This window comes from Oreochromis aureus, linkage group 8, assembly GCF_013358895.1.
Source record: "Oreochromis aureus strain Israel breed Guangdong linkage group 8, ZZ_aureus, whole genome shotgun sequence".
NCBI lineage: Eukaryota > Metazoa > Chordata > Actinopteri > Cichliformes > Cichlidae > Oreochromis > Oreochromis aureus.
In genome coordinates, this window is record NC_052949.1 from 145815 (window position 1) to 160329 (window position 14515).

The following is a 14515-nucleotide window of genomic DNA, read 5'->3' on the forward strand; positions in this document are numbered from 1 at the left end:
TATCCGTGACAGTGATTTGCTTGCATACCTAGTACTTGCTTTGGTCCTATTTCTTTTTACCTTTCTTTTATTCTATATGTTTACGTGTTAAGCATCTTGGTATACCCTTGGTTTTTAGATGTGCTTCATGAATAAAGTTTATTAATAAAACCTGAAATCCAGATCCAAGACATGGGAGATCACCTGTTGCAGCATAACTAAGGGAGGATTCAGGGTCACCTGGTCCAGCCCTAACTATATGCTTTAGCAAAAAGGAAAGATTTAAGTCTAATCTTGAAAGTAGAGATAGTGTCTGTCTCCTGAATCCAAACTGGAAGCTGGTTCCACAGAAGAGGGGCCTGAAAACTGAAGGCTCTGCCTCCCATTCTACTTTTAAATACTCTAGGAACAACAAGTAAGCCTGCAGTGTGAGAGCGAAGTGCTCTAATAGGGTGATATGGTACTACAAGGTCATTAAGATAAGATGGGGCCTGATTATTTAAAACCTTGTATGTGAGGAGCAGGATTTTGAATTCAATTCTGGATTTAACAGGAAGCCAATGAAGGGAAGCCAAAACAGGAGAAATCTGCTCTCTCTTTCTAGTCCCTGTCAGGACTCTTGCTGCGGCATTTTGGATCACCTGAAGGCTTTTCAGCGAGTTTTTAGGACTTCCTGATAATAATGAATTACAGTAGTCCAGCCTGGAAGTAATAAATGTATGAACTAGTTTTTCAGCATCACTCTGAGACAGGATATTTCTAATTTTAGAGATGTTGCGCAAATGGAAGAAAGCAGTCTTACATATTTGTTTAATATGTGCATTGAAGGACATGTCCTGGTCAAAAATGACTCCAAGGTTATTCACAGCATTACTGGAGGCCAAGGTAATGCCATCCAGAGTAAGAATCTGCTTAGATACCATGTTTCTAAGATTTTCAGGGCCGAGTACAACAACCTCAGTTTGATCTGAATTAAGAAGCAGAAAGTTAGCGGCCATCCAGGTCTTTATGTCTTTAAGACATTCCTGCAGTTTAACTAATTGGTGTGTGTTACCTGGCTTCATGGACAGAGAGCTGGTTGTCGTCAGCAAAGCAGTGAAAATGTATGCTGTGTCTTCTAATGATGCTGCCTAAGGGAAGCATGTATAATGTAAACAGAATTGGTCCTAGCACTGAACCCTGTGGAACTCCATAATTAACCTTAATGTGTGAAGAAGACTCTCCATTTACATGAACAAACTGGAGTCTATTAGATATGATACTGTAGAATGCACCCCCCCCACAGTTTGATATAGCGAGATGTCACTTATTTCCGACTTCGTTTCTGTGACAGTTCACAGTCTGGTCAGCACCGGTCTCTGGGTTTCCCCAAGCACCCCTCCTCTTGTCTCCCTTCTCACTAAAAAAAAAAAAAAAAAAAAAAAAAAAAAAAGGGAAAGAAGACTGTCATCAAACCAGACGCGACCAGCTGTGTTCTCACCTGCCTCCCCAGCACTGCCCCGTTGAGCTCACTGCACCACTCCTTCCCTGCAGCCGAGCCAGGGACCACACCTCCGCCACAGATACAAACTAAGCAACGTTTACGTCACCTCAAACAGACCTCATAATGATGTTGGTTCAATTTTCCTTTTCAGAACAGACCCTTTATTTACTGGCTCATTATCAACGAACTTCATGTGAAACTCAGAGACTAGGAAGGAAAGGAGAAAAAGGTGTCCAGGAAGTAAAAAACCAAAAGGGCTGATCTCGACAGGAAGGAGATCAACGGTTTCAAATGAAATGAAAACCACAGCAAAGCACAGGACATCACGTTTTATTCCAACTTGTAATTTTTTGAAGTGCCTTGATAACAAACTTTATGTGGTTAGCATGAAATCTATAAAAATGATCATCAGGTCGAGGTCCAGCATTAGAGTGCGCTCAAACAGGTCAGAGGTTCAAAATCTGTCAGCTGGGCGACGTGAAGAATTTCCTCGCTGGCTCTGGTCGACCTCTGAGGACAAAAACAAACCATGACATGGGATAACTGAAACAACAACGCTAATATCTCATATCTTTAACCTGCATTAAAGAGCTGCACTTATGCTGGGAAAACTAAAACCCAGAAATTCTCCCACAGTCTTAGAACTAAAGCTAATTTTACTAATACGCATCAGCCCCATGATCTTCCTCAGTATTTGCTCAAGAGTTTGTGGATGTTGCGTTGGCGCGGCGTGGTCTTACGCATTGGCCCGGTTCCTGACTCGCCCTCTCACAGATCCTCCTGCTGTAGCTTGGTAGTAACTGTTTAACTCTGGAGACGTCAGCGGCTGGAAGAAACAACCTGAGAGGAAAACATTAAAAAAAAAAAAAAAAGTTCAGTGCTTCCTTCTTTGTATTAAGAAGTCCAGTTATACTGTGAAAGGAAACTCTCCCATCCAAGAAAACAAAGGAGGCTGAGGCAGTCAGATGATTCACTGATGGTTAAACAGGCCTCAGGTTTCCCAAAAAATTAAAAAAGGTGCACACTCACCTTGCCCTTCATTCTGGCCCATCTTACTGGTGGAGGAAGGGGGGGGGATTTGGCCAATCAGGATACGCCTCCAGCAATCTTCAGGGAGGGACAACAGGCGGCAGACAACCTGCAGTGAGAGCAACGAGAGCGCTCAAAATGAACCCTGAAGATGCAGAGGATAGAGGAATTAATACTATAAGATGCTACGCTCAACATTTGAAAGCAGTGTTGCCTAGCAACACTTTTCACATTGCATGCACAAACTTTGATACGAAAGCTTCTATAATACAAGGTAGCATGGACGACATCACTGCTGGACTGAACGGATCACAGGGGCAGCAACCTTTCACTTGTATAATAAAGTATTTATTAAAATTTTTCTTACTTTGTAGCACCTGTAAGGTCAGATATCAAATGCTGGCAGTGACCGGTTCAGTCTGTTTGTACTTTATAGTGACTGAAACCAACCATTATCCAACATTCAACTCAATTACCCCGCCCCCCCTTCCAGTCTGGATATTTAGAGAGGCTGACCTTCAGCTGAGTGTTGGTGTCTCTCAAGATGGTGCTGGGTGATGGCTCAGGCATCCCGTGACCCACAATGGTTGGGCCGAACACCCGGGCCAAGTTATTCTGGTCCATCTGGCACTGAGGACTCCTCATCACCCTCAAACATTAAGAAGTAAAAAAAAAATATAATTTACTTTGGTGATTTATTTATATTACATTAGGTCACAACAGCTGCCTCGAGGTGACTGCCAACTGAAAAGGGACCCAGAAATTACCAGAGCTCAAAAAGGGTCACGGAAGAGAAAAAGCCTTAAATCCCAAGTGCTCATCTGCAGCTCTTCAGGTGTGCTTGAATTCTGTGTGGAGACTTCATGGAAGGACTTACTTGTGTAAATGAATCATGAGGAAGGCAAGCGTGTCCCTGTTGGCCTTTGGCAGCTCTGCTATGGCCTGATACATGGTAGCTGAGCAGTTGTCTTCATCAGGCAGTTCTGAAACACAGTGACGTTAGGCGCTGGTCTCAGCTCTGGAATTTAAAGGTCTGAATATACCTGAAGCCTCCATAAAGGTCCTGTGCAGTCTGAAGGTGATCATAGGTTCATTCAACTTCCTCAGGAAGTCTTTCAGCAGTCCGCAGACCACATGGACATCTTGGACTTTACTGAGCATCAGAGCAGATTTCCCCTGAAGGAAGCAGTCTCTGAGCTCCTTTACCAGACGCTCACCTCCAGGAACTCTGTACAGGCCTCTCTGCAGACACAGGTTAGACATACAGGAAGTGCATGCTGGGGACAGGACTCCAGGGAGTTTTCTTTACCCACATTCGAGCATGCACAGCATTGTACTACAGGAGGATCCAACCCTCATTTATTCCCAGAGTATCAGAACAAACAGCTGTCTTCATTGATACATCCATAAACCCAAATGATCGAAACAGTAACGGCTCACCTCCTGCAGGCCCCTCCTCTCGATTTCGGCCACGCAGTCCACAATCAGCTGAGGCACTCTGGGATGAGTCTGAGGAGCAAAGTCCTCCAACGAGTCCTGAGCAAGGTTACTTTATTTATACCCATAGGTAAATTTGCTTTACAGAAAAAAAAAAAATGATAGCATTTGGCATCCCTTCAAAAACACACATACCTAATAAAAACCTCACTATAACACATATCTAGTACTTTAAACATTTCAAATCGAAAACAAAAACAATTCTTATTTAATTCAGTGACAGGAACAGGGGCAAAGGTGTTTATATAATGCTTTGTCCGGCATCTTGGAAATGAAAATCTCTGTCCTGACGAAAGAAGCTTAAATTCACCCCGTAGAGGATCGGAACCATTTTTAAGAATTGATAAAGCCATCCTCTGTACCTGTTTAGAGTACAGGCAGGCTAAACAAGACTGTGGCTCACCTATCAGACGACTGGACCATCTCACTATCTGAGTCAGTGAGTTTTTCTCTGTGACAGAGGTCTGACCGAACCATGCCACCAAACAAAAAGATAAAACAGACTCAATTAAAAGAATAAAACAAAGTTAAAATTTTTCGGTCAATGTCAAATGAGCAAGTTTCCTGAGGCAATAAAGGTGCTTGTGACTCTTTTTACAAACTGATTTGCAATTCTGATCAAAGTTCAGTTTTTCATTGATTATGGTCCCAAGATATTTATATGACTGCACTTGCTTGATTTTCTGACCTTTAATCAAAGTGACTCCGTGCCCGTTTTGTTGTTTCCTAAAATCAATAACCATATCTTTTGTTTTAAATATGTTCATTGGAGATAAGACTCCTCACACCACTGAACAAAGTCATCAATGACTGGACCGTGGCCAGTTTCACCCTCTTTCAGTAAGCTGACAATAACAGAGTCATCTGCATGTTTAATAATGGCCCTGTTTTCATATCTGCTCTGACACATGTTTGTATAGAGAATGAATAATAAGGGCGATAAGACGCACCCTTGGGGAGAACCTGTGGAGGAGGAGAACACTGGGTCAGACTGAACCCCATTTATTCTCAGTCTTTGTGACCCATTTGTTAAAATATCTAGAATCCAGCCCACCGGGTTTTTCCTGATTTCAAACTGATCTAAAAGTCTTGGGGCTGTACAAGAGCAGGCTTTCATTTAGACAGATTTAGTCCAGCTGTTTCACCTCTGTTCCTCACCCCCAAGCTGTCGCAGTAGATAGCCTCCCCTCCCTGAGCCCGGTTCTGATGGAAGTTTCTTCCTGTAAGGGGAGTTTTTCCTTCCTGCTGTCCCCAAGTGTTTGCTCACAAGGCGTCGTCCGATTGTTTTCTGTATCATTGTAGCGTCTTTACCTTACAATATAAGGAGCCTTGAGGCCACTGTTGTGATTTGGCGCCATGTAAATAAAATTGAATTGTATTTCACCTGAGCAGTTAAAGAACCATCCCTGAAAATAACAGACCTGTTCAACTCCAGATATGATCTACTGGCCTTTCGGGGTTGTGCATTTAATTATCAATTTATGACGACGTTTTAAACAGTCCTGCACCAGGAACCTTTTTCTAGAAATATCCAAACATACAACAGTAATCAAGTGAAGAGGAGCAAAACAAACGGAAACTAAACCAGCTCACTAAAGTCGCCCTGTTGTCCATGAACACAACCAACTGAAATGAAATATTTACAGCAAAGTTTGGAGTTTGGATGACGTCTACTCGGTTCATGAACAATGAAACTATTTAAGCATTGTTGAGCTGCAGGTTTTTCCCCTTAATGCATATTTATTTCGTTTTAGGTCTTTAGTGTGTTTTGGTTTATGAGAATAAAACTGCACATCAAGTTGTAATTATATTGTGTATGTATGGGCCCATCTGGTGCTGAGGGAGGAAACTAATTTCTGTGACGTGAGCAGCTCATCAGTGTCAGTGTTATGAGGACGGCGCTAAAAAAAAAAAAAATCACGTCAGTAATGGAAACAAAACAAGCTGAATTATCAGAGATTAATCTTTAGTCCTGGTAAAAACAGGAGCTCCTGTCTGCATACAGAGTGGAGCCTAAAACCACAAGGGCACTGAACTGTCGCAGGTTTATTGTGATGCACATTATGATGTCACAGTGAAGCCCCTCCCTCCAGCTCACACCTTAGCTGCCGTTTGAGTTGTACTTCCTGCAGTGGCATTGAAGGCTGTGCAGCCATCAGCGAACTTCTGTCGGCACTCCGGATGAGCAACCACACGACAGTTCCGGCACTTCACCACCATCTTCCCAAAGCGGATCCTCTTCCCACACGGCGTGCAGGTCTCCGGCCGGATCACCTGGAGGGAAATGACACATTACTCCATCAGAGGTGATGTCGGAGCTCCATGCGCAGCTTGAATGTAAACATGAAGGAGGTTGTACCCCATGATGGGAATATCAGCGTTACCCTATTGTTGCAATGGTGTTACCAACATGAAAATGCAGCGTGGGCATGAGTGCTGCCGATTGGCTGAGAAAGAGTAGAGTAGCCATGGTAAAGCAGCCAGAGGCAAACTTAGGTGTTCACGTACAAACAGATATGCACAGTGAGCACATAAATGACAATAATTCAAAGGAAGCATTTTTAAGTGGAAGTACAGACATCACTTTTCTGTCAAAGAGATAAAAAGGCAAGAATCTGTATCTGTAAGAATGTGTAAGCAATTTGAATCTCATGAAACATCACATGCTTCAACAAAACTAGTCGCCAAGAATGAGGGCGGTGATGCTAGCAGGCGCAGTCCAAACCCCGATGAGGCTAACACGAGTTCTTAGAACAACAAGGTGACACCATCCAAGCTTGATTTCTCTCCTCCACAAACATCTGTGACACGGACGGAATTAAACAGCCTGAGAGGCAGGTATGTCATCAAGAACATGCTGCTTTATCTACAGTGGATGGTTGGATGGATGTAAAAGGCATGTGGCCAATAAGAATGTTTTATATTTGAATATAAGCAGAGGACATTAAAACAGGACCCTCTACTGTGAAAACAGCACTCATGTGACTTGAGATGGATTGTCAAAGACAGCCATGGACGTTACGTTTTGATTCCTTAGTTTTGTTATACAGTGAACCTATTTTTTTCAGTATTAGACTGAAATCACTTCAGCTGTTTACCTTCGTGTGGAAGAAAACACTTGTTCGGCCATGATGATCTGACGTTGTGACAGTTTGGCTCATTTAATGTGGACTACATAGCTCGAAAAGCATAGTTTTATTGTACACTTATTACATAGCCAGGTGCAGCCTGCTGATGTGGAATAAACATAAAAAAGGTTGTTTTTTTATTGTTCTATTATTACAACATGTGGAAATAATTCCACAACAGTTACATGATATCTGATCTGTGTCTATCATATCGTCACAGTGACATTTGAACAGTTTAGATTATTGTGTTTCCTGTTACTTCCTTCTGGTAAGTTCATTTATTTCAATGTATTCAGTTTTATAATAAACAACTGAACATACTAAAATGTATATATTCAAGTATATTTAAATTGTTTTACATATCCAAACATTTTTTCAAAGTAATGCAAATGTTACTTTTATATTATCATAACCAAGTTACTAACTCAGTTACTTCCACAAAAAAGTAAATTGCCCAACACTCGTCGTACCGTCTTTGACACAAAGGTGTGTTTGGAGGCTTTCTGATCTCTGCCAATGTTCCCGACTTTCTCCTCGACCAGAGCTTCACCTTCAGGACCGGTGACCGAGTCATTGCAGGGAAACCACACCGACGTCTGGCCTGAAGGACAGAGTCCAAAACACTCACGGGTTTTCTCACCTGTTCTGACAGCGACAGATTAAAAAAAAGCAAACGAACAAATAGGCTCAAAGAGAAACTCAGAACACCTCTGACTGATTCTCTGATCGGTCATCTAAAGCATGGTGGGAAATCTTGTCCAAAGCAGTCCAACTGTAGTGAACCTGGTAGATCCTCATTCTTTAAAATCAGAGGTCTTGTCATTAATCTGTCACTGGTCTGGACACATTTGGACATGAAGCTGAAATGAATTTAATATCTATCTATCCAGCATACAGGCAGCACCTCAAATGAGTCCTCCCAGTGAGTAAAAGTTTGGAATGAAGAGTATGATTCGGTGCTTCAAGACTGCTTTGGTGCTACAAACTGGGTTGTGTTTAAGACTGCACAGACACCTTAATATTGCATACTCTGTATATATTATGACTGTGACAATGTTGAAACTACTTGCACTTTAAATTCTGTTTACATCCACATATAAGCTACAAAATCGACAAAGCACTGTTTTACTTATTATTACTTTCTTTTAGTTGTGTGAATTGAACCTGCAAAGTAAGGATTTCATTGCTCTGCGTACATGACAATAAACATCTTGTATCTTGAATGTAGAGCTGACCTCCTGCTGAGACGGTACACTCCTGGGTGTCGGAGGTTTCCTGAGTGATTCCCAGCACCATGTGGACCTGGCCTCCAGTGTCATTAGAAATGATGGAGGCCTTCACAATGGTCTCCACCTCCTGAGTAAGTTCAAAGAATCAGAGCCACAGGAGAGCCTTTAAAAACGTGTTGTTTTATGGAGGTTCCTCTGCAGAGGCTACTTTTCACTCGGGGAATCAGGACGACTTTCATAGTTTGAGTCAGTGGAATCATCAGAAACGTTCAGGTACAGTAGGAACAAACAGAACTTTAAGCAGTTAATTCTTTGGTTCATTAATGACTTTCTTGTTGTGGTAGATTTATAATAAACATAGAAAATCACCAGCCACTTCATTAGGTACAACTGTTCAACTGATTGGTTAATCAGATCACACAGCAGTGAATCATTACATTCAGAATAGAAAGTGAGTCTGAACTTAAATGGTTGTTGGTCTGCATTTCAGAAACTGCTGATCTGCTGGGATTTTTCCACCAACCATCTCCGAGTTTACAGAGAAGCAGAAGACCACACCTGTCCTGGCAGCTAGCTAATTTCTAATGATATCATTGCCATGTTCCTCCCAGCTCTTTGTTAATCTGGCCCATAAAGAATTAAGAAAAGGCCCAGCCTAGTACTAACAAGGTGAGATCAAGTGAGAACATAACATCTCAGTCGGTTTTCCATTTCTGTTTTTTTGTTCACCTTCTCCACAGTTTTCCTCTCCAGAAGCTCTGCTGACAAGTTCCTGCCTCTGCTTCGTTTCCTGACCGGAGCACCAACAGGCAGACCCATCGAGGAACGCTGTGGAGAACAGCATATCATCAGAAAGTCAGGGGAACAGAGGCTGTACCCTGCACCACTGGTGAAATGTTTCCATGCAAAATCTGATGGATGAACAAACAAGTAAATATAGGATGGCGTGTTACCCTCCTCTCTCTTGCTCGAGACCTCAGCGGTTGGATCACAGTTGTGTCCAAATCCTGAAACACCATGACAAAGAATGTTAAAGTGTTCTTATACTGCAGGCGTGGTGCACGTGTCGAGTTAATGTTCGTACCACATCGTCGTCCGTGCGATCGTAGCTGATGTCAGAGTGAGACAGGAAGGACGACTCATCGATCACTGGCAACCTGACAAAAGATTTTTATCATCTTTAGTGAAAACTCTTCACTCCGTTTCAACCACAGACTTTACAGAGGAGGACTCTGCTTCTTTAACCTGCATTCTCTCTAACGCCCAGCAGGTGGCAGCTCTGAACTGATTACTGATCCCTGAGCTCAGTAAACTCTTTCCTGCTTTAAGGTCTGATTGAGATTGTTGAAATTATGGTCCTGTTAAAGTCAGAGAGGAGCAGGAGGCAGATTATGGGCGGGGCTACCTGTGATTGCTGTGTGAGCGTGCAGGTGCCCTCAGGTGTACCCACAGCATGTTGAATCTAGTTTCAAAAAGGGGTTTTGTTGATGGTGAAAACACTTGGCTCAAAGATTTATTTATTTGTTTTTTTAAGTGGGCTTCATGAATCAGGGGGTGATGTCACAGTAGCTGCTTCCATCTTCTTTATACAGTCTGTGGTTTATTCTTAATTTATTCTCGATGTTTTATCATCAGATTCATTTCAACAACGATTTAACCTGTAAACCTGGAAAACACCTTCATGAGTGTCGGACCCTTCAGCAAGGACCGTGATTGGCTGCCACCTCACCGTCTGGTGCTCCTCTGCAGTGTCATGTTCCCCCCTTTGTGCTCAAACGTGGCCAAGAGAGACTTCTGCTCATCGTTCAGACAGGCACTGGATTTAGTGTCGTGGACGAGGATGTCGCACATTAGCTGCATCTGCCTCTGCTGGAAGCACAGGACAGAGGTCTGTGAGCTCCCCACACAGGCTGAACAGCTCATAAACAGACCTGATGAGGGAGAGAGTGATGAAGGCCTACAAATAAAATAAACCATGGTGCACTCATTTTACTGTGTTTCAGTCTGAAAACAGCGAGGCAGGGTAGATCAATGAGAGGAGGCTGACGGAGGATAAATATGCTTTGATTTAAGAAACACCTCTGCTGAAAGAAATCACTGCAAAGAGCTCTGAGGATTAAAACTCAGGTTACTGTGACACATGGGTAAATACATGCATCGCTTTTTATTTATAATATCCCCATTTAATTAAGATTCAGGCATTAATCTAATGCACTTACACAGGATTCACTTTCATGGCATTTCACTTGTGTTCTTCTGGATTTAGCAGAGAGAAGTGGCTCTGTGTGTAAACTACCGAGAAAAAGCAACTGGGTTAAGGTCATTGCTGCTCTGAGTTTCAGTAAAATACAGCATTATGCGGGAGAAGACAAGATTTTTTTTGTGTGTCGGCTGACTGGGCTGTGTGTGTTTTTCTGTCAGTGCCAAAGAAGCTCTTTGTGTTGTCAGAGCTCATTAACATGGTTGAACTGATCAGAGAAATGACAGTGAACTAGCTCCAAAACAACAACTGATCCAACAGCTGCAGAAACGTCCCTGTGTTACATGAAACACGGATCATCAGAAACATGTAAACCTGTCAGCCAGCCGTGATTTCCACCTCCAACCTCGAGGTCTTGCCTCACCAGGTACTGGTAGTCGGCCTCCACCTTGTAGCGTTTCTTCATCTCAACGTCCAGCTGATTACGAGCGTGTTTCAGCTTCACTTCCAGAGCAGCTTTGGCCACGTCCGACTTCACCAGCAGCTCTTTGTACTTCTTCAGCTCCAGCTCGGCATGCAGCCACTTCTTTCTGACCTCCTCGAAGTTCTTCACCAGCTCAATCAACTCTGAGAGAGCAGACCAATTAAAAGTGTGTAACTACCAAACCCGTCTTACCTGTCGAACTTTAGTTTGGTGTTTTATATAAAAACAGGTCAGAGGTCAGCAGAGAGCGCCCACATGCAGATTTATCCATGAATGAGGTGAGTTTAGGGGTTATGTCATGTGATCTACTGACAGCTGATTGGTGTCGAGTGTTGTTCTCACCCTGCTCAGTCCGCATACTGTTTTCCTCCACAGTGATCCTCTGGAGACACAGAGCCAGCAGCTCCTCCACAATTACCCGAGACTCTGCCATTGACGACCAGATGTGCCTCCACCTGTCAGAGAGGGCGGGAGCTGTAACGCAGCAGCAAGAGAGCCAAGAGAGGTCACAGCACAGTCTTGAACCCTCGCTTATTTTACAGCAAGTCCCACTGACACCTTTCCCAGAAACCCGAGCACAAGAAAACAACATGAAAAGCAGCAAACGCTGATGATGGACACGGATGGAATCTAACCTCAGATCATCTGTCTGTGTTCACCTCCCACACTGACGCTTTGAACTCCATATTTATTAATGATGAAGCAGTGGGCCTGAGCTTGCTCAGTTCAGTGTCACTGATTACCTCTGAACCATTTCACTGCTTCATTTACAACAAATCAGCTGACACTGGGTGGCTTTATTACGAGTTTGGATAAACAGGATAAAGAAAGATTATTAACTGTGGGGTGAAAGTCATAAACTGATGACATCACTGTGGGTTTGTATACAAGTGGAAACAAAACATGGGTTGGTGTCGCTGAAACAGCACGTTGTTGTGTTGGTTTTACAGGTGTGTTGTTGGCTTTTGCCATCAACTGCTGGTGTACAACAACAACACGTCATCAGTGCTGAGCACTGACTGAAGCATCTTACCAAAAATCTGATGCTTTATATCATTTCTGTCAGCTAAAAGAATTTAATGAATTGCGATTAATTTAAAAAAAGATATTCTTTACTCATTTATTGATTTTACTCTATTTTTATAACCAGGTAGCATGAGCCATCCCATCTAAGAAGGCTGCTGAGGCTCTGGTGGAAAGATGTGTGGAGGAAAAGGAGAGGGTGACATTACTGAGCATGCCTCACAGAGGATGTCTGGACCTCCGATAATATGGATGCCTAGGTTACTGTTAGCTGCTATTTTGTTGATGCTGACGACCTCAGTGGGGGTCTGCGCTTCCCCCCCCGATAGTCACACAGAAAATATTGCTACTGTTGGGCAGGAGCTGATACAAGAATGAGGAAATTGTGAGATACTTGGTGACAGATGAACCCCAAAATATGGTAGCCACTGCCAAAAATTCTAAAAGTTAAGCAGGCTTTCTGCAGAGCACAAAGCCCAAACCTGATATTTACAAACAAACAAACGGTCTTGAAGACATCAGATCAAGAATGCGAAAAATTCCTTCAGCTCCGATTATATCAGGCCACAGAACAATGTGTAAAAATTTGTCTCCATTTCTAGCAGCCACTCTTGAGCTAAATGTGTCAGGGTCCAAAGTTGTTTCACTGACTTGCATGCTCAGACATGCACTCTGAAATGTTAAGACATTGCTTAACATTTGAACTGTGGATTGAGCAGCGTTCCCAAACAGGCTTTCAGAACTTTGACACAGCTGAGAGAAGGCGGAGTGTGCTGCTGCAATAATAAAGACACCATCATCACCTATGGAACGCCAGGACCTGTTGGCGCTTCCACAGATAAGCCAAAAATCACCCGATATACCGAGGTCATCAAAATGATGTTAGTTTTCTTCCTCCAAGTATGAACCTGTGGAAACTCTGCCCCCACCCCCCCGGCTCAAGCTATGGCAAATGCTGAGTATACCGACTTGTTCCGCTTGACCAATCGCCTCTGTAATTGAGTGATTTGTATATATTAGTGCCATTTCTTAAATTTGGAAACTCTGTAACATATTGCATGATTTAATTAGTTGAGTCTGTTCCGTAACAGTTTACGGTCTTGGAACAAACGTAATCGACATAATTTCCTTATAGGGATTAATTAAGTATTCTGATGATTTTTCTCTTCTTTGTGAAAGGGTGTAGTCTGAGAAAAGAGAAACATTTTAAGCCCATCGACTATGAAAAATGTAACATTTCTGAAATATGTGCATATGTAACACCTGAGTTACAAATGCACATATTTACAGTACCAAGCACAAAGGTCAGCACATCAGCTGCTGCCTCACTGCACTATGTACAAACATCTCCCTGTGTAATCAATGACAAATCTGTTACTGATGGAATTACTAAGGCAGATGTTTTTCCATACGAGCACAAACAACAAAGACTACAAAATGACGTCAAAATGCTGGGACAATAATTGTTGCAATACTAGTTTTATAAAAGTTTCTCAGAAAACATTTGAAAGGCGCATCACACATACAAGGTTTCATTTGGCGGTGCAATTACCGCTGCTGCCAGTAGGTGTCACCCAGGAGTTTAATGAATGAAGCTTCAGGTAGTGACTTTTTGACACAGTGGTTCCCAAGCCATGCCTTATGGACCCGTAAAATAACGAGGCTGGAAAATTGTGTAGAAAATCAGGATCGAGCTGAAAACTTGACACTTTTTTTTTTAAGAGCCGATGCCATCAGAGCACACACTTACTGTGCAGTAACATAGAATTGCTGATTCCAGCTGATATCAGTCTTCTTTCACTCGAGATTTGCACATTTCATTTTAACACCAATTATGTATTTTTGTGACAGGGTGACATCACCTTCCTGTCAGACACGTGAAAACAACCTGAGGACGGCCAGGATATTAAAGCAGCAGGTTAAATAACGTTTTAGATGTGCACAGCGCAGAAACGGAGACACTGACCTGAGTGACGCAGAGCTTCATGTCCACAACACGTGCACAGGCTTTAGTTACATCACCTGGACGTGGCCACAGACGTCACAGCAGCTGTTTCTTATCACTGATCAATAACCCCGCCCTCACCTGTCTAGCTCCGCAAGGCAGGTTTATGCAGGAACGACCGGGCACGTGACTTCACCGCAACTCGCCCCCCTCCCTCCCCCCCGCAATGCTCAGTGAAGATTTAAGACGGCGCGAAAATAAAATGGAAAAAAACAAACAAACAAACAAAAAAAACAGAATACATGTTAGAGTGACCATATTTTGATTTCCAAAAAAGAGACACTCGGCCCAGTCGCGAAGAACTCTAATAATTCTGTTTGCTTAAAGAAAATCTGAACATATTTAAATGATGCCTTCTCTGTGCGGTTAATGAATGGTGAAATAAAAATGTCATATAGGCTTTTACAAGTCAGCAAGTGCAAAAAATAACTTCAAAACCTCTGGAATTAAATAATGAT

The 14515-nt window shown here is 42.7% G+C and overlaps 1 protein-coding gene across 4 annotated transcripts; it reads right to left on the bottom strand.

Annotated features, from left to right (window-relative positions):
* Positions 1 to 1776: 1776 nt before the first annotated feature.
* si:ch1073-416j23.1 (rac GTPase-activating protein 1) lies at positions 1777 to 14134 on the bottom strand. Of its 4 annotated transcripts, none has more exons than XM_031754339.2 (17): positions 14019 to 14134; positions 11372 to 11484; positions 10970 to 11172; positions 10075 to 10214; positions 9430 to 9502; positions 9299 to 9352; positions 9075 to 9173; positions 8352 to 8472; positions 7587 to 7756; positions 6089 to 6262; positions 3932 to 4027; positions 3535 to 3733; positions 3369 to 3474; positions 3008 to 3140; positions 2492 to 2600; positions 2203 to 2302; positions 1777 to 1972 (listed from the first exon to the last, which is right to left on the bottom strand). In XM_031754339.2, the coding sequence occupies exons 2-17, from the start codon at positions 11460 to 11462 to the stop codon at positions 1927 to 1929; spliced, it is 1914 nt and encodes a 637-aa protein (XP_031610199.1). In that variant the 5' UTR covers positions 11463 to 11484; positions 14019 to 14134; the 3' UTR covers positions 1777 to 1926. The 4 variants fall into 4 exon arrangements, with proteins under 4 accessions (XP_031610199.1, XP_039472421.1, XP_031610200.1 ...); XM_039616487.1 differs by having other exon boundaries at positions 7587 to 7717; positions 11372 to 11503; positions 14019 to 14131; XM_031754340.2 differs by having other exon boundaries at positions 11372 to 11503; positions 14019 to 14131.
* Between the last annotated feature and the right edge of the window lie 381 nt (positions 14135 to 14515).

Excerpts from the sequence above, each read along its gene's own strand:
- si:ch1073-416j23.1 (XM_031754339.2), bottom strand. The coding sequence starts at position 11,462 with ATGGCAGAGTCTCGGGTAATTGTGGAGGAGCTGCTGGCTCTGTGTCTC. Across the intron at positions 4,028-6,088 it reads CAACTCAAACGGCAGCTAAG|GACTCGTTGGAGGACTTTGC; the intron begins GTGTGAGCTGGA and ends AACCTTGCTCAG. Across the intron at positions 2,601-3,007 it reads ACACCAACACTCAGCTGAAG|GTTGTCTGCCGCCTGTTGTC; the intron begins GTCAGCCTCTCT and ends CTCTCACTGCAG.